This window comes from Choloepus didactylus, chromosome 4 (genome assembly GCF_015220235.1).
Source record: "Choloepus didactylus isolate mChoDid1 chromosome 4, mChoDid1.pri, whole genome shotgun sequence".
NCBI classification, from domain to species: Eukaryota; Metazoa; Chordata; class Mammalia; order Pilosa; family Megalonychidae; genus Choloepus; species Choloepus didactylus.
The window spans coordinates 103,209,516-103,237,032 of record NC_051310.1 but is presented as its reverse complement, the minus strand read 5'-3'; the positions used below and the strand labels follow the sequence as shown (position 1 = coordinate 103,237,032).

General features: G+C 45.2%; 1 protein-coding gene across 1 annotated transcript; it reads left to right on the top strand.

Annotated features, from left to right (window-relative positions):
* Positions 1-369: 369 nt before the first annotated feature.
* SCAMP5 (secretory carrier membrane protein 5) lies at positions 370-27,165 on the top strand (the record flags this gene model as incomplete). The annotated part of the gene is made up of 7 exons (XM_037835080.1): positions 370-543; positions 18,147-18,201; positions 19,028-19,156; positions 22,264-22,420; positions 23,546-23,647; positions 24,099-24,216; positions 24,480-27,165. Coding segments are annotated over 7 exons (930 nt in total), but the record flags the coding sequence as incomplete, so codon positions are not given.
* Between the last annotated feature and the right edge of the window lie 352 nt (positions 27,166-27,517).

The following is a 27,517-nucleotide window of genomic DNA, read 5'->3' as shown; positions in this document are numbered from 1 at the left end:
TAACCTGTGGATTGGAAAGACGACCATCAGTCACCACACTTTCTTGCTCACAAAATTCTTTTTCACCCCTACCCCCCACCCCCACCTTGTACGTCCCAGAGGCTCCTGGGATTGGCATGCAAAGTTATTCTCCCCAGTTTACAGATGTGGAAATTGAGGTTCCGGCTATTGGTTCAACGCTCCCATCTCGGGTCTTCCTTCCACATTCTTGCTGTGCTCCTGTCCACGCTGTGCCCACCGACCATCTGATCCCGCCACAGCCTGGGAACTAGCACCTCGGACAGCTCCCAGAAGGCGCGGGCGCTGTAGGGCCTTCCTTCTCGCGATCTCAGGACGGGCAGCCAAGGCGGGTGAAACGGGAATCTCGCGAGAGCGGCTGCCGCAGGCAGCAGGGGCGCGGGCGCGCGAGAAGCCGGCCGAGGCGAGCGCGCGCTCGTTCCCAGCCCACAGCCCGGGAGCGGCTCGCGGCCGGCTCCGCGCTGCATCGCTGGGTGCAGCGCATCGCAGCTCCACCATCTTTCGGCATCCGAAGGGCCGCGGCAGGTGAGTCCCGGGCCTGGGGAACCGGAGGAGGATTTTGTGGGCAAGCAGGGCACGGGTCGAATGGGGGTCTTCGGCTTCAGCTTTGTATCCGTCCCCCGGCCCCCCTTGCTTCACCTTGGGATGCTGAGGGCAGGCCGAGCTGCTGGAAAGGTGGGGGTTCGAGGTGACCTTCCCTGTCGGGGGAAGAGCGCACCAGGTGCCTGCAGACTCCCCCATCCCCGGTTTCCGCAGAGGGAACCTGGGGATTGGGTGACGTCAGACCTCTGGATTCGGGATCCTGGGCCTTGGGCCCTCCATCTCCATCCCCCCACCCCCACCCCACCCCCGTTCCCCACCTGGCGTTCCCTGGATACTGTCCTCCTCCTCTTGGGGCTGGCTCCGCTGCCGGGGATGGGGGCGACTGGAAGTGGGGGCGGGAGAGATCTGTGGCCTACGTCGGGTCGTTCCCGACAAGAAGCTACTGCAGGTGGACCCCGGTTGTATCCCCACCTCCCTGTCCTGGCGGCTGCCCTTTGCCGCCGGGTCTGGGCCGCCTCAGGGTTGCGGGGGGGATGGGTGCACTGGCCTTCAGCCCAGGCTCCACTAGGGATTTGGGGTGGTGCTTTGGGGGCTCCGCTGTTGCTCAGTCCAACGCTGACAGGAGTCGGTCACCGGGATGGTGGTGAGGTGTTTGGGAACCGATCAGTGTCCCTGTCTCTGGGAGTGTCCCTGTCTGGGTGTTGGGGCGATCAGGTAGACTCTCTACTCTCCATCTCAGGCGGATCAAACCCGTAGTGCTCCAGATCTCGGATGGGGAGATCAGCGAGGGCCAGGGAGATTTTCCAGACTTTCCCACAGACTCATGGAGAAAGGGAGGCAAAAGACTTTCTGGAGAAGGTGACATTTGGTTGGGAGGAGAGGCAAGAGAGGGCATTCCAGGGGAATGGTATAGAAAAGTCATGGAGATGGGAATTAAACACAGCTGTTGGGGAAGCAGCCTGTGAGCCCAGCTATGTGACTGTTGCTTCCTCTCTCTGGGCATTTCTTTGCCAGTGCCTTTCTCTAGGGATGAAATAATAGGTCTAAGTACTGACCTCCCTTGAGGAAGCTGCTTGTACTAGTTTAGAGCATGTCTTCTAGTTAGTTTCTGTCCCTTTTCCTTATCCTTTCCTTCCCACTCCCTCCACCTCCCTCTTCTGTTCCCCCTTTCACAACAGCATTTCTGCTACAGGCTTCACTTTTTTCCCTGCACCAGGCTGGAGTCTCTGAAGGTTTCTTGGAGGAAGTATGGTACAGTGGGGTTGAAGGATGCAATGGACTTAGCCTGATTGGGGGAAGACATCAGTTGCCCCACTCCTACCCCTTGGGAGGGTGTCCAAGTCAATCAACTGCTTGAATTGCTCGGTGCACTGCCCTGTGGTGGGTCTCTCCTGGAAACTCCTAATCTTGAGGGGCTGAGAAAGAGATTGGATGAGAATATGTGGGCACTTAGTGCCCAATAACTGATTCAGAATTTAAGGTGTGGGTTGCAGAGCAGGGATGTCTGGAAAAGCTGGAGGTGGGATGTGAGAGAATGGTAGGGCTTTAGAACTGAAAGGACTGCTGGTTTGGGGCACTGGAAACAGGTGTGTGTGTGGGGAATATGGCCAGACACAATCTGCATGAAGCTGGGTTGTGTAAGAAGCAGGTCACTCTGGTAGAGAAGCAAAGAATGGGGATTAGGGAGGCTTGTAGCTGATTGGCACAATGCCTTGAATGGCAGGCTCAGGATCCGTAGAGGGCTACTGAAGAGTCATTAGCAGGGCTGTGATGGGATGGCCAAGAGAGTGCTGTTTTCTGAGGATGATTCTTGGACTTCAGGGCTGGGGATGTAGAGAATGGAATTAGGGTGGGACAAGGGGATTAGAGGTAGAGCAGGAGGGAGCCATCTTAGCATATAGACTCTGGGCAGGTAGAAAGAAAATGACCATTTCTTTGCTAGGGATGAAGGGCTCATGCTGGGGAGAAAAGTGGGTTGATGAGTAGGGAGCCCTGGAACTCGCCCCCAGGTCTCTGGACTGATTTGAGGCCAGGCTTGCTCCCTTCTCTCTGTCATGGGCTTTATTCTCTGCACTATGGGAGCTTCTGTCCTCCCAGCTTCACAGTAAGAAATGGAATAAATTACAGTTTGGATTACATGAGCAAAAACCAGGTGATATTTGCTGTCTTATTGATAAGAGATTCTCAGTTGAGGGGCAAATTGCTACTTCTCTGTTTTTGCAGTCTAAGAACTTTGGTTTACAGAGTTGAGTGATTGCCACCTCTTCAAGACATACACATCCCCATGTGCACGTGCATTCACACATGCACACACATACACATACATGCATAAATACAAGGACTAATCCTGTCGGAGCAGAGACTGCGGCTTTCCATCCCTGTTCCCAGCTCCTTGCAGCCTTCCTAAGCCCTCAGTCTCTGGGCTAATCTTCATACATAAACGAAGCAACGTGTGCTCTGTGCCCTGCTCTGAGCTCTGGCTTTTCTCCTGCACTGAGTCAACCATACTTTACTACATTGACATCTCTGTAACTGTGGGCGCATCTTTGGGAGACAGCTTGTGACCAGTGGCAGAGGTCAAACTGGAGCCAGGGTTAGGGAGGAGCTTCCTCTTTTAAGGTTCCTATACTAGTTAGTACCCCCTCTCCCCTGCCTCTCTTCCTTGTTTTCCTGTATAACTTCACTGTTGGACTACAGTCTCCCATACTTTGTCCCATTGTCTCCTGGGAGGCAATGCCTCTGTCAGCCACACTGTCTACCAGCTACACCTAAACCTTGTCCTCATTGGCACGTGGCCACCTCTGAAACCTTAAACTCCAGGATCCTTCTCCAACTACTGTACAATCTCTACTTTACCTGATTTGTGACCTCAAGGAGACCCCTAGTTCTCTGACACCTCTATTTTCTGTATCCAATGAGTGTCACCCCTTCTCTTTCTTCCAGGTTCCTATGGTCCAGGATTTTAACCATTCTCAGGCCTCTGCCCTCAACTACCTTGCCACTTTGCCTGAGTGTTCCACCCCAGCAGCAGACCCCCACAACTCTGAATTCTTCACTCTTGATGTGTAAAGCTTCTGGAGATGATCACATTCCAGGGCAGTGTGGTTTTGCTACCATGCAGGGTCTCCAACTTCAGCTGTCCCTCTGCCACTTCTAGAGACCCTTCCTGGGTTTCCATGCAGTTCCCAGTTTTGTTCCTTGGCAGGAGTACTCCAAACTGGACTACTCTCCCAAAGCTGTTTACTCACACGGAGGGTGGTTGGTGGTGTTTCCTCCCTTCTCTTGCATCCCAGGAGTAGTGTTCCTAGCTCATGCCCCGATTTTGTTCTAAAAATGCCAGCCCCTCCTGCCTCCCAAGGGACCACTGTTCATCAGTTATTACCCCCTCTGCTGTATCTCATCCTCTTTACTGTTTCCCCTAATACCTTCCCCCCAGCTTATAAATATTCTCAAGTGTCCCGTTTCGGAAAAAACTTTTAACCCTATGTTCTCCTCTAGCTACAACTATTTTAAACCTATGACTTTATCTTATTACAAAAGTAATAGATGATCGTTGTAGAAATTTTAGAAAATAAAGATAAAAAGAAAGAAAACCACCACTATTAACTGTCTCTACTACGAATCTTTTGGCATATAAGCATTTCAGTGTTGTCCCTGATATTCTCTGTGTGTGTTCATTAAAATTTAAGCCAAGCTTTTTGAGAGACTAATCTGCTAGGCTTGTTCCTTCTTCCTTTCCCCACTCTTTTCCTAAGTTCTTGGCAGTCTGGCCCCTTTACCCACCACTCCCCAAAGCTGTTGCCTCCTAATTGCCCATCCTTTATCACATCTGACCGCTCCATGGCCACTGACATTGCTGACATGGTTGGCCAGTCAATAAAAAGACTGAAATCTTTATTTGTTGATGTGAAAAATTTTCATGAGATGTTGCTGAGTGGAAAAAAAAATTACAAAACAGCATGCATAGAGTGATCTCATTTTTGTTGGATGTGCGTTTATGTACATTAAAAATAAAACCCCAAAACCTAAAGTCCAGAATGCTAAGGGGAAGGCTTCTGAGAAAGCGGTTTTGGAAAGACTTTCCTTTTCTACTTTATGCACTTTGATTTTTTTTTTTAACTTGCAGATATTATTTTTATACATAGCTAAAAAGCAACATATCTCATTTTATATATTAAAAAGTTTAAGGTAATATATATTATATTTTTATTCTGATAAAATATACACTACATAAAATTTATCATTTTAACCATTTTAAAGTATACATTCAATGGCATTTAGTAGAAGCTATATACATATTTGTATATTTTCTCCTATGTATCCCTGTCATTCTAGCTTCACAACTATGGTCTAGTACAGGCTCTTAGCACCCACCTGAATTGTGGTTGGTGTGTATCCCAACCATCACATGCTCGAGCTGGAAACCATCAGTGTCATCTTTCCTCTGCCATGAGGCCTGCCTATTCCATCACCATGTCATTCTGCAGCTCAAAACTCCACACAGCTCTCTCACTGCTTACAGCAGAGTTTCTTAAAGTGTGGCCCATGACTCTGCTTAAATATACATATTTGCTTTTTTTACAATGCAATTTTATTGAGATATATTCACATACCATACAATCCATCCAAAGTATACAGTCAGTGGCTCTCAGTATCATCACATAGTTGTGCATTCATCACCATAATCACTTTTAGAATATTTTCATTACTCCAGAAAATAAAAAGGAAAAATAAAAAAGAAAACCCAAAACATCTCATCCTTCCCTAGTATTGGTGTGGTACTTGTTACTATTGATGAAGGAGTATTAAAATATTCTGGTTAACTCTAGTCCCTAGTTTGCAATAGGTATATTTTTTCCCCATATACCACTCCATTAGTATAACTCCTTGTAATAGTGATGTACGTTTGTTCTAGTTCATGAAAGAATTTTTTAATATTTGTACTGTTAATAACAGTCATCATCCACCACAGGGTTCACTGTGTTATACAGTCCCACGTTTTAACCTCTTGCTTTCCTTCTGGTGACGTACATGACTCTAAACTTCCCTTTTCAACCACATTTACACACAATTCAGCACTGTTAATTATATTCATAATAAAGTGCTACCATCACCTCTATCCATTTCCAAATGTTTAAATTCAACTTAGTTGACAATTCTGCACATATTAAGCAACCACTCCCCATTCTCTAGCCTCAGTCTGTCTCCTGGTAACATGTATTCTAGATTTTATCTCTACGAGTTTACATATTATAATTAGTTCATATTAGTGAGATCATACAACATTTGTCCTTTTGTGTCTGACTTATTTCACTCCACATAATGTCCTCAGGGTTCTTCCATGTTGTCACATGCTTCAGGACTTCATTCTTTTTTACTACTGAACAATATTCCATCATATGTGTATACCACATTTTGTTTATCCATTCATTGGTTGATGGACAGTTGGGTTGTTTTCATCATTTGGCAATTGTGAATAATGCCTCTATGAACATTGGTGTGAAAGTGTCTGTTCACATCCTTGCTTTCAGATCTTCTGGGTATATACTGAGTAGTGGGATTGCTGGATCAAAGGCAACTCTATATTTAGCTTTCTGAGGAACTCCAAACCGACCTCCACAATGGCTGTACCATTTTACATTCCCACTAGCAGTGAGTAAGTGTTCCTATTTCTCCACATCCTCTCCAACACTCATAGTTTACTGTTTGTTTAATAGTGGCCATTCTAGGAGGTGTGAAATGATATCTCATTGTGGTTTTGAATTGTATTTCTCTAATAGTTAGTGAAGATGAATATCTTTTCATGTGCTTTATATCCATTTGTATTTCCTCTTTGGAAAAATGTCTATTCATGTCTTTTGCCCATTTTTTAATTGGGTTATCTGTCTTTTTATTGTTGAGGTGTAGGATTTCTTTACATATTCTAGATATCAAACCCTTATCAGACATGTCATTTCCAAATATTTTCTCCCATTGAGTTGGCTGCCTTTTCAACTTTTTGACAAATTCCTTTGAAGCACAGAAGTATTCAGTTTTGAGGACGTCCCATTTATCTATTTTTTCTTTCATTGCTTGGACTTTGGGTGTACATATTTGCTTTTATATGCATAAAACATCTCTGGAGGGAAACACGAAACTGGAAATATTGTTGCTTTCAGAGCGAGGACAGCTGGTTGGGGGCAGTGGTGGGAAGGATTGTCCTGAGCTTGAGGGTTGACTCCAGGACCCACGGATAGGCAGGACTTCCCTCTCTTCTCACCAGAGTGCTTATGTCTGAGGGGAAGTCATGTTCCCATCGATCCTAGTTGGGAGGAATTCCACCCCTTCCTTCTGCTGCTGTTAACTGCTTGGCACAGGTCAGGCCCTGGTAGGCCCACTGCCAGGTGCATACCAATCCTTCAGTGGTTCCCATCGCTCTGAGGATAAAAACCAAATCCTGCCCATGATCTAGCTCTTTTCCACCTATCAATCCTATTTTCACCTCTCTCTTTCTCCCTCTCATTTTTCCTCCCTCCACTTTGAGCTTCATCCTCACTCTCTCTCTCTGTTTCTTGAATATGCCATGCTGTTGCTCTTCTGACCTTCATACATGCTTTCCTGACTCCCTCTTTCCCTGACCAACACCTCTTTATCTTTCAGGACTCAGCTCTGATAGCACCTCCTCCATGCAGCCCTCCCTGATCCTCCAAGACGGACCAGGGAGGTGCTCCTGGATATTTCCATAGTTTTTTGTAGCTGCAATCTCAGAGTACCTCTCATACTTCTCAGAGTCTGTTGTAATTGTCCACTGACTTAGCTAGATCCTCTATTCTTTGTTTTTTTTTTTAAATTTTATTTTGAAATATATTTAAACTTACAGGAACAGTTGCAAAAACAATACAAACCCCATACACAGAATTCCAGCATACCCTGACTCCCCTCCCCTGATACCCCAATCCACCAACTTTAACATCCTTTCACACCCCCATTTCTTTCTTTCCCTCCCTCCCTCCCTCCTTATCTATCATCCATCATCTATTGCTCTGTCTTCTGAACATATGAGAGCAAGCTGCACACATCCTTGAACAAACAATATAATTCACATATACATTTCCCAGGAACAAGAACATTCTTTTATGCAATCCCATTAAGCACAGCTAAGAAGCTCAAGAAATTCAACATTGATACAAAGCTTACATTCTACATTTCCTTTTTTTTTCATTTATGTCCCATCTGTGTCCCTTTGAGCCTCCTCTCCTCCATCCTCAGATCTCATCCAGGATCATCCTTGGCATTTAATTATCATTGTCTATTTAGATTGTCTTTTTTTTTTTTTTTTTTTTAACTTGTGAAAACATATATACAGCCTAAATCTTCCCATTCCAACCCCTCCCTAGCATTCCATTAGTGGGATTAATCACATTTAGAATGTTGCAATGCTATCACCTTCCCACCATCCATTATTAAAAATTTCCCTTCGCCCCAAACAGAAACCCTACATTCATTTCTTAACTCCTCATTGCCCCTTCCCCCACTTCTCGTAACCCATACTCCACTTTTCATCTCTATGATCCTCTATTCTTAACCTTTTCCCTCCCAGCACTCCAAATTGTCTTCTACATTAAAGAAAAAATTGAAGCAGGTGCACAGGAAAGGCCTCAAATCTGCTGCATCTGCTTGCAACCTGTTCTCTTTCCCACCTTTTCTAACTGGGGCTTGTCCCACTTCCTTGCCCTGGACTCCCTGCGTCTCTCATTTCCAGGGCCTTTCTCTACCAATTACCTTGTCTGTACAGTAATTGCAACTTTACATCCCTAGCTTGTTTCTATCTTAAACAAACAACCCCCGGCCTCCAGCCCCAGCCCTCCCTGGACACCATATTCCACCCAGGTAGTATCCTGTCTCTGTTCTCTTCCTGGCCAGGCTTCTTCAAGCAACAGTCCCTATCTGCCGTCAACTCATCTGTTCAGCTCACTCCAATTGAGCTGCTACTCCCACTTCCACCAAAACAGCTATTGCTGGGGTCACAGATGACTCACAGTTGCTGCATGGAGTGAAGACTTTTCAGTCCAGTCCTTTTCATACTGGGTTCTCAGCACCATCTGACACATTTCTCCACTCCCTTCTTGAAAGACTCTCTTCTCCTGGCTTTGGAGACATCATACTTTCTGGTTTTCCTCTGGCCTCATTGGCTGCTCCTTTTCATTTTTTGCTAATTCATCCTCTTCTGCTTGACTTTTCTGTTTTTACATTTATTTTTTGAACAGCTAATATACTTACATGATTCAGAATTAAAAAAGATGCCCAAATTTCACCAATTCTAAGATGAACATTTTGATATTTCTGAAAACATTTTTGCATCTGTGTCTTAAAGTCTCTGGCACCTTATAATTACAATTTGGCAATGTTTTTTCTTTCCTTTTTGTAAATAAAATAATGGTGTGTCTTAAAATTGATGGTGTCCTTGATTAGATGAAAATGGTATATAACTATGTAGTATAAATTCTCCCTCGACCTGCTTCACATCCACTCAGTTCCTCTGTCCCTCAGAGAGCCACAATTATTATTTTTTTTATATCTTATTAGGGATTCTTTGTGCTTCTATTACCAATACATATACATGTATCTATATATTTCCTCATGTTTTTATTTTGAAAATTTTCAAAGGTACAAAGAAGTTTAAAGAATAGTAGTATTCTTTGCCTAGATTTACCACTTATTAACCTTTTGCATCATTTGCTTTACCTCTCTGTATGTGTGTGTACTATTGCAGAACCATTTAAAAGTAAGTTGCACGTGGAATATGACTCCCGGGGAGGAATGTAGACCCGGCATCGTGGGACGGAGAACATCTTCTTGACCAAAAGGGGGATGTGAAAGGAAATGAAATAAGCTTCAGTGGCAGAGAGATTCCAAAACGAGCCGAGAGGTCACTCTGGTGGGCACTCTTACGCACACTTTAGACAGCCCTTTTTGGGTTCTGGAGAATTGGGGTAGCTGGTGGTGGATACCTGGGGCTGTCAGGCTACAACCCGGAACCCATGAGTCTCGAAGACAGATGTATAGGAATGTAGCTTGTGAGGGGTGACAATGGGATTGGGAAAGCCATGGGGACCACACTCCACTTTGTCTAGTTTATGGATGGATGGGTAGAAAAATAGGGGAAGGAAACAAGCAGACAAAGGTACCCAGTGTTCTTTTTTACTTCAATTGCTCTTTTTCACTCTAATTATTATTCTTGTTATTTTTGTGTGTGTGCTGATGAAGGTGTCGGGGATTGATTTGGGTGATGAATGTACAACTATGTAATGGTACTGTGAACAATCGAAAGTACGATTTGTTTTGTATGACTGCGTGGTATGTGAATATATCTCAATAAAATGATTAAAAATAAAAAAAAATAAAAAAAAATAAAGTAAGTTGCAGACATTAAGACAATAAACTTCTAAATATCAAAGCAAGTATCTCCAAATACCAAAGACATTCTCCTCTATAACCACAGCACTCAAGCAATTTAACATTGAACGACAGTATCATCTACTATGCAATCTATATTCAAATTTCTCCAGTCCTTTATAGTTGTGACTTTACAAACCAGAATCCGCTGAAGGATCACCCGCTACATATAGTTGCATTTAGATGAGTCCCTTTAACTATTTTTATCTTTCATGACATTGACATTTGTCTTGTAGAACGTCCCACTATCTGGATTTGTCAGATTGTTTCTTCATAATTATTTTCAGATTGAACATTTTGGCAACAATATTACATAAATGGTCTTGTGCCCTTCTGTGTGCACATAATGCTCATTTGTCCCATTATTGGAAATACTAAACTTAAAGACTTTGTTTGGGAGGTGTCTGCAAGATCCTTTCTTAATAGAAGTACCTTTTCTCTATTGTAATTAACGGATAATCTGGGGAGAGGGGGTGTGTTTGATACTCAGACTGCGATTCTCCTCTTCCCCAACAACCTTTCTTTCACCCAATTGTTTCAGCATCCAGTGATGATCCTTGCTTTACGTAGAGATTGCTCAATGGTGATTTTTAAAAAATCTATCATTCCTTCTACTTTCATTGGAACTTTTCCTCTCTTGCATTTTTTTTTTTTCCTTTGAGAAGGGAAAGAGGGTTTATTTATGCCAGCAGGAGGACAGGGGGAAGATTTCCCAAATCAGCCTCTCCCAAGAGTTTCCTCAATTGGTTGTTATATCCATTGGAGGCAAAGAGAGTTAATCATTTTAGTTAACATGTAACAGAGGTCTGGAGAACCCCAGCAATCTAGCCATTTCTCATTTCCTTTAGAAACCAGGTGACACCTGTGAGAGGTGCAAACTTTACATTTACATATAGTTGCAGACTTTACATCTTGCTCTTTGTGAAACTAAAGGTTTTCATACCCTGCCTACTTCCTGTTTTAAGATTACATTTAAAAGTTGCTTTAGGTTACTGTATTAGTTAGTGTTCTCTAGGGAAACAGAATCAATGGGGATATCTATAAATATAAGATTTATAAAAGTATCTCACGCAACTGTGGGTATGCATGAGTCCAAATTCCATAGGGCAGGCAGCAAACTGGCAACTCCAATAAAGATGTTTGATGAACTCCTCAGGAAATGAACTGGCAACTTCGAAGAACGTGTTCAATGAACTCAGGAAACGAACTGGCAGCTTCGACGAACTCCTCAGGAAATGTTTCGCTGGTCAGCCAAAGAAGTGAAGGTCCTCTATCTGTCTTGCTTAAAAGTCTTCAAGTGATTGGATTAAATCCAGCTGACTGCATTCTGAAATAAGTTTCAAACATCATGAACTTTACTTCTAAGTACTTGAGCCCATATTTCTTAAGAACAAGGACAATATCCTACATAACCTCAATATAATTATCACGCCCAGAAATGTAAATATTATCTAGTGTAGAGTCTCTATTCAGGTTTCTCCGGTTATGCCAGTGATGGCCTTCATAGCTTTTCCCCTCTCAATAAGGATCCATTCAACATTTACACATAGCTTTTCATTGCCAGGATCTTTGGTCTCCTTTAATTTAGAGCAGCCTCGCCACACACACTTTTTTGTTTTTGTTTTTGTTGTTTTTTGATTGTTGTTGTCTTTTAAGATATTGGCATTTTTTAATAGTCCAGGCTAGTTTTGTTTTTTGAACGCCCCACAATTTGGATTTTTCAGATTTTTTCTCATGATTAGATTCAGGTTAAACATTTTTTTGACAGGAGTACTACATAGGTGATTTTGTGCCTTTCTTTGTACATCCCGTTGGAAGACCATAATGTCAATTTGTCTCATTATGGCTGAGGTTAAGTTTGATCACTTGGTTAAGGAGGCATCCGCCAGTGTTCTCCCCAGTGCAAGTGCCTTTTGCCCTTGGTGATTAGTAAGTCATCTTTGACCCTTCTCATCCCCACCAATCTTTTACCCCATGGTTTTAGCAGCCATTGATGATCCTTGCCAGAATTAGGTGTTATATTAGTGATTGCAAAATTGGGAGATTTTCTAATTCTAACACTCCTTCTGCATCTACAGCTAGCATTCTTCTGCAAAGAAGAGCTTTTTCCTTCTTCCTTCCTCTCTTTTAAAAATTGGATTATTTAAAAAATTCAGTTTATTATAGTCCATTACTATCATTATTATTATTATTTAACTTTTTATTTTGAAATACTTTTAAACTTACAGGACAGTTATAAAAATAATACTAGCCCCATACAGAGAACTCCAGCTTACCCCTATCTCCCCCAGATACCTAGATCCACCAATTTTAACATTTTGACACCTTTGCTGTATCATTCTGTCTATCAGTTTATTTTCTGAACACTTACATATAGGTTGTATACATCTGCTTATTGAACACTCTTTACTGCCATGTACATTTCCTAAGAACAAAGATATTCACTTATGTAACCTTGTTAAATGCAGTTATCAAGTTCAAGAAATTTAACATTGATACAAAGTTTATAGTCTATATTCCATTTTTTTCATATGTCCCAATAATGTCCCTTTGAGCCTTTTCTTTTTCCTTATTAAATCCCATCCATGATCTAATTGCATTTAATTAGATTAATTGTCTTTTTAGTTGCTCTTTCTTTTTCTTTTTAATTTTGGGAACATATATAACATAAACTTTCCCATCTCAATCACTGCCAGGCATACCACTCAATAGAATTAATCATATTCACAATATTGCGCTACCTTTACCACCTTCCAATACTAAAATTTTCCCATCTCCCCAAACAGAAACCCTATATCTATTACACATTAACTCCCCATTCCACCTCCCTCCCTTTCCTTAGGTAAACTGTATCCTAATTTCTGTCTCTGTGAGCTTGGTTATTCCCTGATATTTTCTTTGTAGTTATGATGGGGCTTAAACTTAACATCCTAAATCTATTAGAATCTTGTTTGCTTTGATCCCAACTTAACTTCAATAGTATACACAAATTATGTTCCTATACCCCTCTGTCCCCCCACCTTTCTTTAGTTCTTGTCACACATTATATGTTTATACATTATGAGTCCAAAACCACTAATTTCTCATTAAATTTTATGCGTTTGCTGTTTAGATTCTGTAGGAAGTGAAAAGTGGAGTTACAAACCAAAAATATGATAGTACCAGCATTTACATATACTCATGTCATTACCCTTACCAAAGATCTTTATTTCTTCATGTGGTTTATTTTGTCCTTTCCTTTCAACCTGCAGAACTCTCTTTAGTATCTCTTGTAGGGCTGGTCTAGAGGTGACAAACTCCCACAGCTTTTGTTCATCTGGGAATGAGTTAATCTCTTCCTCATTTTTGGAAGATAGTTTTGCTGGATATACAATTCTTGGTTAACAATTTTTTGCTTTCAGCAGTTTAAATGTGTCATCCCACTGCCTTTTTGCTTTCATGGTTTCTTATGAAAAATGGGCACTTAATTTTATCGAGGCTCTCTTGTAGGTGACACCTTGCTTTTCTCTTGAGGCTTTCAGAAATCTCTTCTTATCTATGGCATTCAATAGTTTGATTATAATATGCCACAGTGTGGGCTATTTGGGTTTATTCAAACTGAGTGTCTTGGATGTGTATATTCATGTCTTTGGTTAAATTTGGGAAGTTTTCAGCCACAATTTCCTTGAATATTCTCTCTAGTTTTTTCTGTCTTCTCCTTCTAGGACTCCCATGATGTGTGTATTGGTGCACTTGATGGTGTCCCACAAGTTCCTCAGACTCTGTTCACTTTTCATCATTCTTTCTTCTTTCTGCTTCTCAGATTGGATGATTTCAATTTTCTTATCTCCAAAGTTCTCTGATTCTTTCTGCTGTCTGTTCCAGTCTGCTCTTGATCCACTCAAAGGAATTTTTAATTTCTGTTACTGTGGTCTTCAGCTGTTTGGTTCCTTTTCATAATTTCTCTCTATTGATATTCTCTTTGTGTTCATCTGTTGTTTTCCTAATTTTCTTTAGTTCTTTGTCTATATTTTCCTTTAGCTCCTTGGGTATATTTAAGACCATTTTTAAAAAAGTCTTTGTCTGGTGTGTCCCTGGTCTGGTCCTCTTCATTGATGGTTTCTGATGCTTTAATCTTCTCCTTTGCTGGCCACCACTTCCTGTTTCTTTATATGTTTTGTGATCTTTTGTTGAAACCTGGACACTTTGATATTTTAATGTGTTGTCACTGGAATTTAGATTCTGAAATGTCTGTTCCTTAAGCTTGGATCCAGCTGGTGATATGACAGAGCTTTTCTCAAATGTCAGGAACTAACCAAAAACCAAAACCAAACAAAAACACCTCTCTCAGTCTTTGCAGACTGACCTGCAAGAATGTTTTCTTTCAGAGCTTATCCATGCAATGAGTTTAGAGAATAGTTTGAGGCCAAAGCATAGGTTCCTCCTCAGTCTGCACATGCATCTTGTCTTGGACATGCATGCATGATCCTCGGAATTCCCTCATTTACATGCCTATGAATGTCCCCTCTTCCATAGAAAACTGTTTCCTCATGGTTCCAGACACTGCACTATATGTCCTACAGACAGCAGCACAACTTGAATGCTCTCCCATAGCATTCTGTAGAAGAATTCTGTAACTGCCTTCTTCACACAAGGCATGTTCTGAGACAGTGAGTCCCTCAGACAACCACCAGACAGACTGGGCCATACATACATGCTCTCAGTATGTGCATGAGGGTTACTTAGTCCCCTGCAGGGATCCACACTGGGAGTGCAGACTGGCTCCTGCTGAGCTAGGGAAGGGTGGGGAGGGGCCAGAGAGGATACCACAATATCCTACTAGCTTTTAAGTAGCCTTTTTCTTGATTTGGTGCTCTCCTTGTTACTATAACCTTTTAATTGTTTTCTAGAGTTTTGAGAAAGATGTTTTTACCAGTTCTTGCTGGTTGTTCAAAGCTTCTGTGGGGGGATGGAGCCCTGAAGTGTTTTATTGCATTATTATTTTTGATGCACTAATTGTCCCAAATTTGGCTGTGGTAGCCCCTCCAAACTGGCTTTGGTTTCCTTTTGACATTCCCCATTAGACTTTAAGGACTTACTTGTTTCTGGCACCACAAGATGTTCTAGGCTAACCTTGCATTTCCTGGCCCTGCTTTGGAACCAGTTATATGTATTTTTCAAATCATGAGTTCATACTGATACCTCCAATTTGCATCCAACACCACAGGGCTCTTTCTTACCTTCCAACACTCTGTATTCTCTCTCTGTACTCTCACAGTGAGAACTCAGGTTCCCAACAACATCCACTCATTTGACTCATTTCTCTCTTCTACAATACAAATGACATAGTTTCAGAAACACCATTCCAGGACCTCCACCAAATTCAAGATTTCTTTCCAGTTGTTTTTGTCCTTGAGATATATTCTTCTCAAAGAACAGTGTACTGTGATCAAAAGTTTTTTCTATATGGTTGTGTTATCAGTTTAATATACAGTTAGCTTTGTTTTAATTTTACAGTTTGCTTTTTTTTCTGGTTTAAGCTTTTTTTTTTTATATAAGACATTGTATGTACAATGTCTGACTACTCATCCTAGCCCTTCCATCCTAGTCTTATCCACTCCATATAGGTAAACATTTCATTAGTTTCTAGTTTCTAGTTTATCCTTCCTGTGTTTCCTTTCACAAAATGAGCAAATTCATATGCATGCTCTTATTTCCCCTTCTTTTTTACATAAAAGGTAGCATACTATATATACTCTTTTCTGCTTTGCCTTTTTCACTTAACATTATATCCTGGAAATCATTCCATAGCAGTTCATAGACCTGATACTCATTCTTTTTTACATCTATGTAGTGTAGTACTCATTGTCTGATGTATCACAGTTTATTTAAACAGACACATCTAGGTTGTTTCTAACATTGTGCACTTGTAAAATAGTGTCATGTTGAATATTGTGTGTGCTTGTTGTTTCTTATTTGTGGTAAATGACCAGAAGTAGGATTGTTGGGCGAAAAGAAAATTTTTTTTATTCTCTTTTCCTCCCTTTGTTTAAATACAAAAGGTAGCATACTATACAGATTGTTTTACATCTTTCTTATTTCAGCTACTAGTAATTGTAAAGATATTTCTATATCAGTACCCAGAGAACTTCTTCCTTTTTTTTCCTCAATAGCTGCAGAGCATTTATTTTTTTAAAACTAGCTGCAGTGCAGTCCAATGTATGACTGTACCTTTTATTTAACCAGTCCCCTATTGATGGACATATAGATTGTTTCCCATCTTTTGTTATTACAAACTGTATTACAACAAATGCAACTGTGTACATCTATAATTTCATGCATATCTCCATCATGCCTGTTTTTTTCCTTTTGCAGGAGATGTTATTGGGTTTTTGTATCTGTATTTGATTCCAAATGATATAGGGCAAACATATTATACTTGCCCAAACTTTTAATTGGATCCAGAAGAATTTGACTAGAACTCTAGGAGAAGGGGTTTTGTTTTGTTTTTTTTTTTTTGTTTTGCTTTGTTTTAAGTAAGCTTTTTATTGAAGTATAACACAGAAAGGTACACAAATCACAATCGTATGCTTGACGTTTCAGAAAGTAAACACATCTGTGCAACCGGCACCCAGATCAAGAAACAGACCATTACCAGCACCTCAGAGGCCTGTCTTCTCCCAGTCACTATCCCCTCAAGGATAATACTATGCTGAATTCTAGCACCATAGTTTAGTTTTTCCTGTTTTTAAACTGTATATAAGTCGCTGCCCAACTTTTAAATGTTACATTGCCTTAGCACTTGGTCATGGACCATTTTTTTTGATTCTCTATATTCCACCAATGTTACTGTTCTTCCAAGTGGTTGCTCCCCACTTCCTTGACCTCAGCTCCCCAGTAGTTACTTAACTAATACATGTCTCAGCTCAGGCATCCCTCTAAGCTCCTGACCTGTAGAATCCAAATGTGTGCAAGATCCCTGTGTTGGGTGGCTTGCAGGCACCAGAGACTCGGCATGTCTGTAATGCAGCATCTCATCTCAGTAAACGGCTCATCATCCACTCAGTAGTTTAAGCTGGCAGGGAATCTTCCAGCCTGCCTCCTCCCCAACCCATCAAATCCAGCTAATCTAGGCCTCTTCACATTGTCTCCTAAGGGTCTTGAGATCATGCCTTGCCCACCTGGCATCTCCAGTTTCATCTCCCATTGCTCCCCTATTTGCACTCTTTGCTTTAGCCACAGTGACCTCCTTTCCCTTACCTAAAGATGTGAAGCTCTTTGCTGCAGTCAAGGTTGGTGTGATACTTTCCCCTGCCCCCGTAGTTCTTCTTTCTTATTTGTTTATTCATCTATTACTAAAGAAGTTGTAAGTTTACAGAAAATTGATGCAGAAAATACAGAGCTTCCACATTTGCCCCCTCCTACCCCAGTGTTCCCTGTTGTCAACATTTTGCATTCATGTGGTACCTTTGTTGTAATTGGTGAAATACTATTATTATGGTTATGCCACTGACTATAGTCCATCGTACATTAGGGTTCACTGTTTGTGTTGTACATCTGCTTACCTCTAATTTCCCTGACTCTCCGGACAAGGCTGGATCACCTTGTTGTATGCAGCTATACTTCCATGCTATATTATTCACTGCAGAGGTGACTGAGTGGTTCATGTAGAAGGTGGGGACCCTGGCTGTCCTGCTCATGCTATCTCCCCAGTGCCTGGCACATTGTAAGCCTCAGTAACTGAACGGATGACTGAAGGCAGGAAGGCAGGAGGGAGGGGAGCCCAGCCTGTGGCTGAGACCAGGACTCAGCCTGTATTTGGAGTCAGGGAATAGAATTTCCTCTTTCTGAGGTCTCTGGTCCCTCAGGCCTTCTCTGTCACCTGGCTTGCCCTGCATGGGGTTCCTTTCCAGGTTCCTGTCCCACCCTTGGATGGGGTTTTCTGAGGATAGATTTTGCGCTTTGAGGCAAAGGGTGGGAGTATCAGGAAGGATGTGGCTGGTGGAGTGGTGCCCTGGGAAGTGGGGAGCTGCCTGCAGTGGGTTCAACCCCCTGGGGGAGCCAGTGAAGTAGGAGCCTGGTCCTGCTCCAGGGGGCATCCTGCCCGGCTGGGGAGGAGAAAGGGACTGGAATGGGTGGACACTGACATCCTTCTCTGGCTTCTCTTCTAGGTCAGGACAAAGTGGTGTGGGCAGGCCACTGGGCCGGCTGGTGCCATCATGGCGGGTAAGGAGCAGGCCTGGCCTGTGGGCAGGACGTGGAAGTGAGCAAAGGGTGGGGAGGCCCTCTTCCTTGTCCCTTCATCTCCCCCATCTTTGGGAGGTCAGGTTTTTTCTGTACTCTTGCCCCAGGTTTTCCCTAATCTCCCTGTTGAGACTGTCTGTCTGAGAACCCAACATGGCATTGTCTAGTCCACCACCAGATCTCTGACTCTGGAGACCAGGGATTGAGCATCTTGGTGTCCTTGTCTTATTGACTGTCCGATTAGCCTGGCATGTGTGGTTCAGTCCTGCCCCCTCTGTCATCATTGCTCTCCAGTACTCTGAGACCTTTCCCTTCTTGTTTCTGAGTCTCTTTTGTTTTCCAGAGACTCAGAGGTACAGAATGCCAGAGCTGGGGGCACGTGTAGTGATCATCTAGCCCAATCTCCACCTTACTGTATAAACTGAGGTCTAGCAAGTGGTGGTGACTTGCCAAAGAGCATGAATATTGGAGTGGAGGCCAGAACCGGTCTCCAGACTCTCTCCCACTCCATTCCTCCTCTACCTGGAACTGCCTCCTCACTGAGGAGGGTGGTGTACCCCTCATGGACAGCATTTATTATTTTATTCTTCTGAGAGACAGTGACACTGTATCAGGGCCTTTGGTTGCTTTGGGATCCCCTGAGCACGGCTACAAAGCAGGGATTGCCAGGCAGGGATAGCAAAGTGGCTGGTGGCGCCAGGGGCTGAGGAGGCAGCCCAGGCTGGGGAAGGAGTGATCGTAATGGGGCCTTGGATTGTTGAGGAGGGGACATTTCAAGGTCATGACATGAAATGTGCCTCCCCCACAGAGAAAGTGAACAACTTTCCACCGTTGCCCAAATTCATCCCCCTGAAGCCATGTTTCTACCAAGACTTCGAGGCAGACATCCCTCCGCAGCATCTCAGCATGACTAAGCGTCTCTACTACCTCTGGATGTGTGAGTTCTGTGGGAACGGGAGTGGGCCAGAGTGGGTGGCAGAGGAAGACTGGTGGGTGCTGAGCATTGGACCCGCTGTCTTCATCCCCACTTGCAGCCTCTGCATGAGCCACTAAGTCTTTCCCTGGCTGACTCCCAGCAAGCTCCTTTAGTGGACTGGCTCCTGAGCTAGGCCTTAGCTTCCCTCAACACCCCCTCTAGGCCTAACCTCTCCCCATCTTCCATTCATAGAACATTTGGTTGGTTGGTTTTTGTTTTTGTGTTTGTTTTTTTGCAGTGCAATCCCTCTGCTTTCTCCCCTTCCCCTTCCCACTGGGCCAGTGTTCTGTGGAACCTCTGGTGACCGTCAGTACCTCAGGATTCCAGATTCAAAGAGGAATCCCTCCCTCAAAGCCTCATTTTTCTTGGTTTCTCTGGAAAATTGTTCAAAGAGAAGAACACTCAACTGAGAGTTGAGAGATTGGGATCAAGCTTGGCTGGTCCTGCCCTCTCCAAGCGGCAGTTTCCTCATTTGTAGAATGAGGGCATTGGCTCAGTGATTGCTGTGGTCCATTTAGCTCTGCTGGGTGGGCCATGCCTCAAGAGTCTAGAGTTCCAACATTCTAAGGTTTCAGGTCAAGAGTTTAAAAGCCTCAGGTTCTGATGAATGATGGCAGGTTGGTGGAAAAAGTGTCATCTTGGGTGGATGGGACTTGGCTGTCCAGACTGGCCAGAAGATACCTCACAGGCGTGTGAGGGGAGGGCAGGCTTGCTGTCCTATGCTGGGTACCAGGGAGCCCAGACATTCTCAGTATGTCCACAGCCAATGTGTGTAATTGCTTTGGGTTAGGCCTGCAATTAGTTGCTTACCCGGGGAAGTGATTGTGCCAGGAAGGTGGTAAAGAATGCCATCTTTGATGCTGGGTCCTTCTTGTATTGGTAGAAAGAGAATGGATTTAGGGAACAGATACACTGGGTTTCAAGTCCAGGCTTGGCCTTTGGATAGAGGAAGGATCTCTCCCACATGGTAACATGAAAAAAAGAAGGGAATGCACAGGTGGGTGGTTCTTTAGATGTTGGGAAGAAAATTAGATTACCTTTGATGGCTTACATTTTTCTCCATCACATGGTATAGAAATGGGGGTGGGAGGTTTGAGGAGTGTGGGATTAGGATGAGAACATGTTTGTGGACAGAGGGTGAGGACAATGTCCAAAGAAACCTGGCAAAATTTCTGGGCCATGCTCAGGGTCCAGTTGAGGTTGGCTACCATGATTTATAGTCCTATCAGGCTTCCCTATTGTGTCACTTTTTTCCCTAGTGGCACTCAGCTCAGGTATGGATGGAGTTGTGTTCATCCAGGGAGAGTGTGACCAGAAGACAGGGCAGTGGAGGGAACAGAAAAATGATTGTAATGAATTATGGAATTAAGTTGGACAAGGAGAGAAGATTAAAAAAAATAATAATAAAGCTGATGGACAGAGAATGAGTGGCCAAGAAAATGGATGTCCATTTCAGAGGTAGTAGAATTGCAACAGGAGCACTAGAGCAAGTGAGCTGGAGGAAGTTCTTAACCAATATAATTAAGGGTTAATGTCTTTTCTATGTAAAGAGCAAATAAAATTAGTGAGAACACAAATGCTTCAGGAAATTTTTGGGTAATGAACAGGGATGGATGAGTCATGGAGGAGGCAATACAGCTGGAACACACAAGAAGAAAATATCCACCCTCGTTATGAGAGTCCTGAGATGAGTGTACCTGCACAGGTGACAGGGTTGTCAGGCCAGACCAGACTTCAGAGCATTCTGTCTGTCCCTGGGCTTTGGCAACTCTGCCCCTGAAAGCAGAAGCTCTCATCCAGAAGCTGGATTTAAGGACTATAAATATCTTCCTAAATCCTCACTAGGCACCTGTCAGATGCTTTTCTCCCAAAGAAATGTGTAAAACCCTTGAGATGCTTAAGGGTTCTATGCAGGATTTAGGACCATAGAGCCTGGCTATGTGAAACCAAGATTGAGCCTGCCTTCCTTTTTTTTTATTATTTGCTCAGCAGGTCTTTGTGGATCCTTAAAAGGACTCAGCATAATATTTGAGGAAGGGAGTGCTTTGTTGTCAGAAGACTTGGGTGTGCTTTAGTGCCAGCATCGGTTTTCTTATCTCTAAAATGAGGGGTCTTTGAGGTCCCTGCTGGTGGTGACTCAGTGATACCGTGATTCCAAGTTCAGCTGGTTTTTATGGGGACAGAGGAGTGGGAGCCTGGGTCCTGCTCTCAAGAAGCGTCTAGGCTGGTTGATGGGTTGGGATTTGTACTCGGAGAACCATGAAAGTAGCTCAGGTCTTCAGGAGGTCAGAGGGATGGGAGATGAATAAGGCTGCAGTAGAGGAAGGTGGCTTCTTGGAGGAGGTGGTATGATAGCTGTCTAAGAAGTGGATTTGATAAGGACTAAGATCCCAGGCACCACTGCCTGCCCCATTTAAATGCAGGGCAGATGGCACATGGCTTGAAGAGGTGTTCCCATGAGGCTTCTCATGGGTTTCTTGTGTCTTGAGCTTGGTGATGTTATGGGTCTGGGAGGGCTAGCGGCTAAGCTGTTCTTAAAAGAAGACGATTTCTACCACCCTGAGGCTTTGAGGACCTCAGAAGGGGTTTGCTGGGCTGAAGCTCTGGGTTCCTGCTCTGAGATACTGTGTTTTCTGAATTCCTCCAACATCCCCTCAGGAGTGGGTTTGGGTTTGAGGAGGGGAGGGGTTGGCCGAGCTCCCAGCTTTCTTTTTTACAGTCTATACTCCCTCTGTGTGTATGTGTTTGGTGTGTGTGTGTGGTGTGTCTGTGTATCTCATATATCTGTGTGTGTTCTGCAAGGGGCGGTGTATTCATTGATATGGGTTTGTGGGTCTTCTTGTGGGTGCAACTCTGTGAATGTGTGGTTTGCGTGTGTGTGTGTGTGTTTGTGTCTGTGTATGTGTATTCATATGCATCTACATCTCTGTGCTTGTCTGTGTCTATTTGATTGTGGGTCTGTGTTGAGTTATGGGTTCGTATGTGTCCACATCTCGGTATGGTTCTGCGGTGTCTGGGTATGTGTCTGGTGTATGTCTCTGTGTTTGCATGGGTTCCTGGGTCTGCAGTGAACAGCGTCACGCTGGCCGTGAACCTGGTGGGCTGTCTCGCGTGGCTGATCGGAGGCGGGGGAGCCACCAACTTTGGCCTCGCCTTTCTCTGGCTCATCCTCTTCACACCTTGCTCCTACGTCTGCTGGTTTCGGCCCATTTACAAAGCCTTCAAGTAAGTGGTTGGTGCTGACCCCAGCTCCTAGCCTGTCTCTTTGCTCATCTCCCCTGTCTCTTCTTACATCTTTTTCTCACCTCTATTTTGCTATCCCCCAAACTCACTTTCATTTTATTGTCTTGGCTCAGAATGGCATGTAGGGCTTGGGCTTCCTGGGAGCTCGAGGCTGGGGTGAGAGGGCAGGGAGTCAGAGCCTTCATCTTAGGGCTGTCCCTCCTCTCTCTGCCCTTGGGTAGGGGCAACATGGAGACAAACCTATTCTTGCCTTCTGCCATCAACTTCCCCAGGCAGCTGAATACTGAGTTTTGCCAGTGGGGCCACCTGTACTGGTGGAGCAGCCCATCCTTGTATCAGTGGATCTGGCTGATTTGGTACCAAGAGGTCCATCTATGTGCTGGTAGAACCAGTCATCAATGTATCACTGACAACTATAAATGGGCTAATGAGGTCATACTAATGAGGTCATTCTGTGCCAAAGGGACCACCTATCGATGTATCAGTGGGGCTAACTGTCTTGGTGCCACTAGGTGTCCATCTGAGTGCCAAATGGGGTTTTTAATCTTTGTGCCAATGGGACTATTCATCCATGTACCAACAAGGCTATCTGTCTTGGTGCCAAGAAAGTATCCATTTCAATGCCAACGAGGCTTTAAATCTCTTTGCCAATCAGACCATCCATCTTTATTCCGCTTAGGTTACTATCTTGGTGCCAACAGAATGTCCACGCTAGTGCCAATGGGACTCTGAGCCAATGGATCATGTACCAGTGAAGCTAGCTGTCTTGGTGCTGGTGGGGTGTTTATACCTTTGACTAAGGGGTCATTTATTCCTGCCACAATTGAACCATCAATTTCTATGCCAATGGGGCCATCCATCCATGTACCATTGGGAGACCTGTTCATGAGAAAATCTCTCCTGTGTAATGTTGCACATACAGCCTAATCCATGGAAAATTGTAAGAATCCCTCAGTAAAAGCTCTCTTATCCTGGCTCCTCATTTAAGACTTTTAACTGGCTTCTCTCCATTATGCACTCACTCTCACTTGCAATGGCTTGGGAGCCTTGAAGGCAGGGAAGCCCTGGCCCTCTGCCCGGTGACAGGAGCCATCTCCTCTGCTGCAGGACTGACAGCTCCTTCAGCTTCATGGCATTCTTCTTCACCTTCATGGCTCAGCTGGTCATCAGCATCATCCAGGCTGTGGGCATTCCAGGCTGGGGCGTCTGGTAAGAGGCAAGGGACTAGCCTGGGGCTGGAAAGGGTGGCCCCTTGGGTGTGTCCTTTGCTTGCCTCTGTGTGTTAAGCTGCCTTGCCTGTGGTGACTGGGTATTGAAAGAGTGAGGATTCAGGACAGTGCAGTAGACACAACAGTAGCATCAGAGGGGAAAGAGAACCTGGCAATGGTTGCGGGGGAGAGGGGAGTTGTGGGAGAACTTGTGGGAAGGACCTGGGGAAGGAAGCTTTGTGTCTGACGAGCTTCTGGCTCCTCAGTCACTGGGAAGAGTTACTTCTGAACCACTGACACAGGCCCTTTGGGTATCAGTAAGATGGTCCCCTGCATCCAATGACATGTTCCCTCCCTGTGGCAACGGAGTGGTCCCTTGCTGACCCAGTGGGGTGGTTCCTGGGTACACCTCACCATGCCTGGGCAGCCCCACAGCTGGCTTCTTCCTGCAGCGGCTGGATCGCCACTATCTCCTTCTTCGGAACGAACGTTGGCTCAGCGGTGGTGATGCTCATTCCCACTATCATGTTCACAGTCGTGGCTGTCTTTTCCTTCATTGCCCTCAGCATGGTATGTGGTCACTTCAGGGGTAAGAGGGTAGTTTTGGGAAGGGGCTGTGACCTGTGACATCCTCTCCTCCAAGTTACAGGAGGATGCAGAGGTCCTCCAAGGAACTCACTCTGGAAATACCTGGTGGACTTTCCTGCTAGGGCACGGGCCATAGGTGGGGAGGGAAGACTGACTTTTTATGATGACTTGTTCCTGGGTCCCATCTATTCCCTGGGGGGCTGCCTCTTCCCTTTGATTAGCCTTTGCTTATGCTTCTCCTCCAGGTTCATAAATTCTACCGTGGCAGCGGAGGGAGCTTCAGCAAAGCCCAGGAGGAGTGGACTACGGGGGCATGGAAGAACCCACACGTGCAGCAGGCGGCCCAGAATGCAGCCATGGGGGCCGCACAGGGTGCCATGAATCAGCCGCAGACCCAGTATTCCACCACTCCCAACTACACATACTCCAATGAGATGTGAACCAGCCAAGCCTACTGGCTGGGGTCCAGTGGGACGGGGCTTAAGCCACATTGTCTGTGTGTGGTGACCAAGCAGGGTTCCCCCTTCCCTTTTCTCCTCCCCTACTTTGTACAAAGAATCGGAGTTATATATATATGTGTGTGTATATGTCTGTCCCCTCCTCCCACCCTTTGGATTCTGCTCTTGGCACTCAGAGCAGTGGGCTGCACGTGGAGCTGTCCATGGGGTGGTAGCTGTGTCCATGTCCCCTTGTGAAATAGTGTGCAGTGGAGGTCTCTGTTTTTGTGGTGCTAGATGTGTGTTTAGAACTAAACCAGCCCCCCACTCTCCACCAGGATGCCCCCTCTAATACTGGCCCAGGGACTCCTCATGGGAAAGGGTTATGAATTGAACCTGTTTCCACTTCTGGTCTTGCTGGGAAGCAACAATATTTAGCATTCATGGTGGTATGTGGTGGTGGTATGTGGGAGGGTGGAGACAGGTAGGGGATCTTCCCTTGCTCTTTCTGGATCATCCAGGTTCTCCCCCACCCCCAAGCCTCCTCTTCCTCTCCCATCCCCTCTTTCTTGCTCTCAGATTCCCTGTGGTATCTCCCCTTGCCTGGGGTCTTCCCCATGTGGATTTCTTTGTCTTCCTTAAAGCTGAGTGCCCTGGTAGTATCTGCTTCCAAGACCAAGTCCATTCTCCAGGTGAAGGAAGCTGACAGGGGAGTTGAAACTTAGCCCTGATGTGGAAGGGACACAGAGCTGGAGATGCAGAGCCCACCTGGGGTACCTGATTCCCAAGGAATGGAAAGGCAGGGGCAGGCTCCTTGATTGAGAGCTTGGCCTTCAGAGCAGACATTTCTTTGCCCTTCTCTGTCTCTGTCTTCTCCTTCTTCTCTCCCTATAACCCCCTGGAGTCCCTCTGCCTATGTTCCTCCCTATCCCCCCAGGCCAGTTGCCCCCTCCTACCTTGCCCCCACCACATCCCAGGTACATCCACATGGGCAGACTCCTCTGCCTTCCCCAGGGAGTTGGTGGGATCCAGGCAGTTGTCAGGTATAAACGGACAGCTGGATCAGAGACATGTAAATAATTATGGAACCCTGGATGAGGTCTGGATGGCCCAGGCCTAGTGGGCAGGTTCTAGGTATCTCTGAGTGACCATTGGATTCCTGGGAGCAGTAGCTATCTTGCTTGGGTAGAAGGGATGGGGCTCAGGGCGAGGCCTGGGGAGAAGGCCAGTGGAGAAGGCAGGCAGGGCCACTGAGGAGGAGCATGCCTCCTCTACCTGCTCTTGGTCACAGGACAGTTCTGGGTATTTGAATTCAAAGCCCAGGAAAGAAGCACAGGCCTAATCCTAGCCACAAGCACAATGGCTTGAATGGGATTTCATGATAGGCAGGGTGGCAGGGGGTTCTCTGGCTTTTGTTTTTTTAAATCAAGATAGCTTGCTCCCCTCTGCCCTCTGGACTTGGTTCTTGGCCCTTTCTTGCCCTGTCAGAGCCTCTGCCCCTTCCAGGAAAGCCATTTCAGGCCCATGGGGCTGTTCTGTTTGAAGCAGTGTGAGAACATTGCTGGTAGAGGCCCTGGCTCAGTCCGAGGCCTGGAGGGGAACAGGGCCCCCATTCCCTACTCTCAGTTCATGCCTCCTCCCTTTCCTGAAAGAAACCCACTTGACTATTTGGTCTGAAAAAACAAATCTTGATTGGCTACTCTGGGTGGGCTTCAGTTTGGAACCTGACACCTGGGCTTTCAGATGTCACCCTGAGATTTGAGCTCCAGGTACTTCAGTTCTCTGTAAAGGGAGCTCAGGGGTCCTGGAAAGTTCTCTTCCTAATGGTCTCTTTAACTTGGGCCACAAGAAGTGTGATTGGTTCTCTCCCCTACCACTTTCCCTCTGGAAAGCAGTTGTCACATCCTGTGGTACCTGAAAAGGGACGCTAAGTCCAAGTCCTCCCTTCTGTTTCCTCTCCCCGACCCCAGACCTCTGACTGCTTTTCCCTTAGTCTCTTTGGTGGCTCCAGGAGGCCTGGGGTCCAGCTGCCCACCCAGTATCCATGACCCGTTGGGTGCCAACTTCAATTGATTTCCTACCCTACCTGTCTTTCCTTGGTTCAGGCCTGTATGGCCATGCCCTGGCTCCACCCTTGGGAAACCTGTTACCTGTATGTGGCCAGCTTGCCCAGGCCCTGGGATGCTGCATCTCCAGGCAACTATGCACTTTCCTGGGGAGGGGACCAGTATAAAAATGGAGGGTGGGCACAGATTAATCTCTGCTGGATGGCCGGGCTTGGGGGTGGAGTGGGACAGAGCCCAGGTCAGTTCTGGGGACCCTGAGGTCTATGGCCAGCCACTGACCCGCTTTTGCATTCTCCTGGTGCCCACTGCCCCTCCTTGTTTCTGGGAGACACAGACCATTCCCCAGCTGGCAGCTGACTTGCCTGAGCCAGCGCGTCTGTCCATGGTAACTGAGTGAACCATAATAAAGGGGAACATTTGGCCCTGTGTCTCCTGCTGCGTCATGTGTCTTCATCTGGGCCTGTGTGGTAGCTGCATGGACCCTCCCCATGGGCTGCAGGGCATGGAGGTATGGTGGGTCAGGGTTGGATGGGTCTGTGGCCTGTCATTCCCTGGAGCCAAAAGCCATGCTCCTTTGTGTGGTCCTTTCTCCCAGGAAGCCTCAAGTACAGCTGGAAAGTGCAACAGAGACCTCCTGCCTGTTAGGAGGAGAAGTTTTGTGTTCCCCAAGAATCCTCTGAGAAGAAAGCAGGAATAGGCTGGATCAGTTGGTTGAGGGGCTTTATAGTCTAGATGGTTCACTGAGGACAGAGGCAGAGCACACAGGGTCCACCTCAGCTC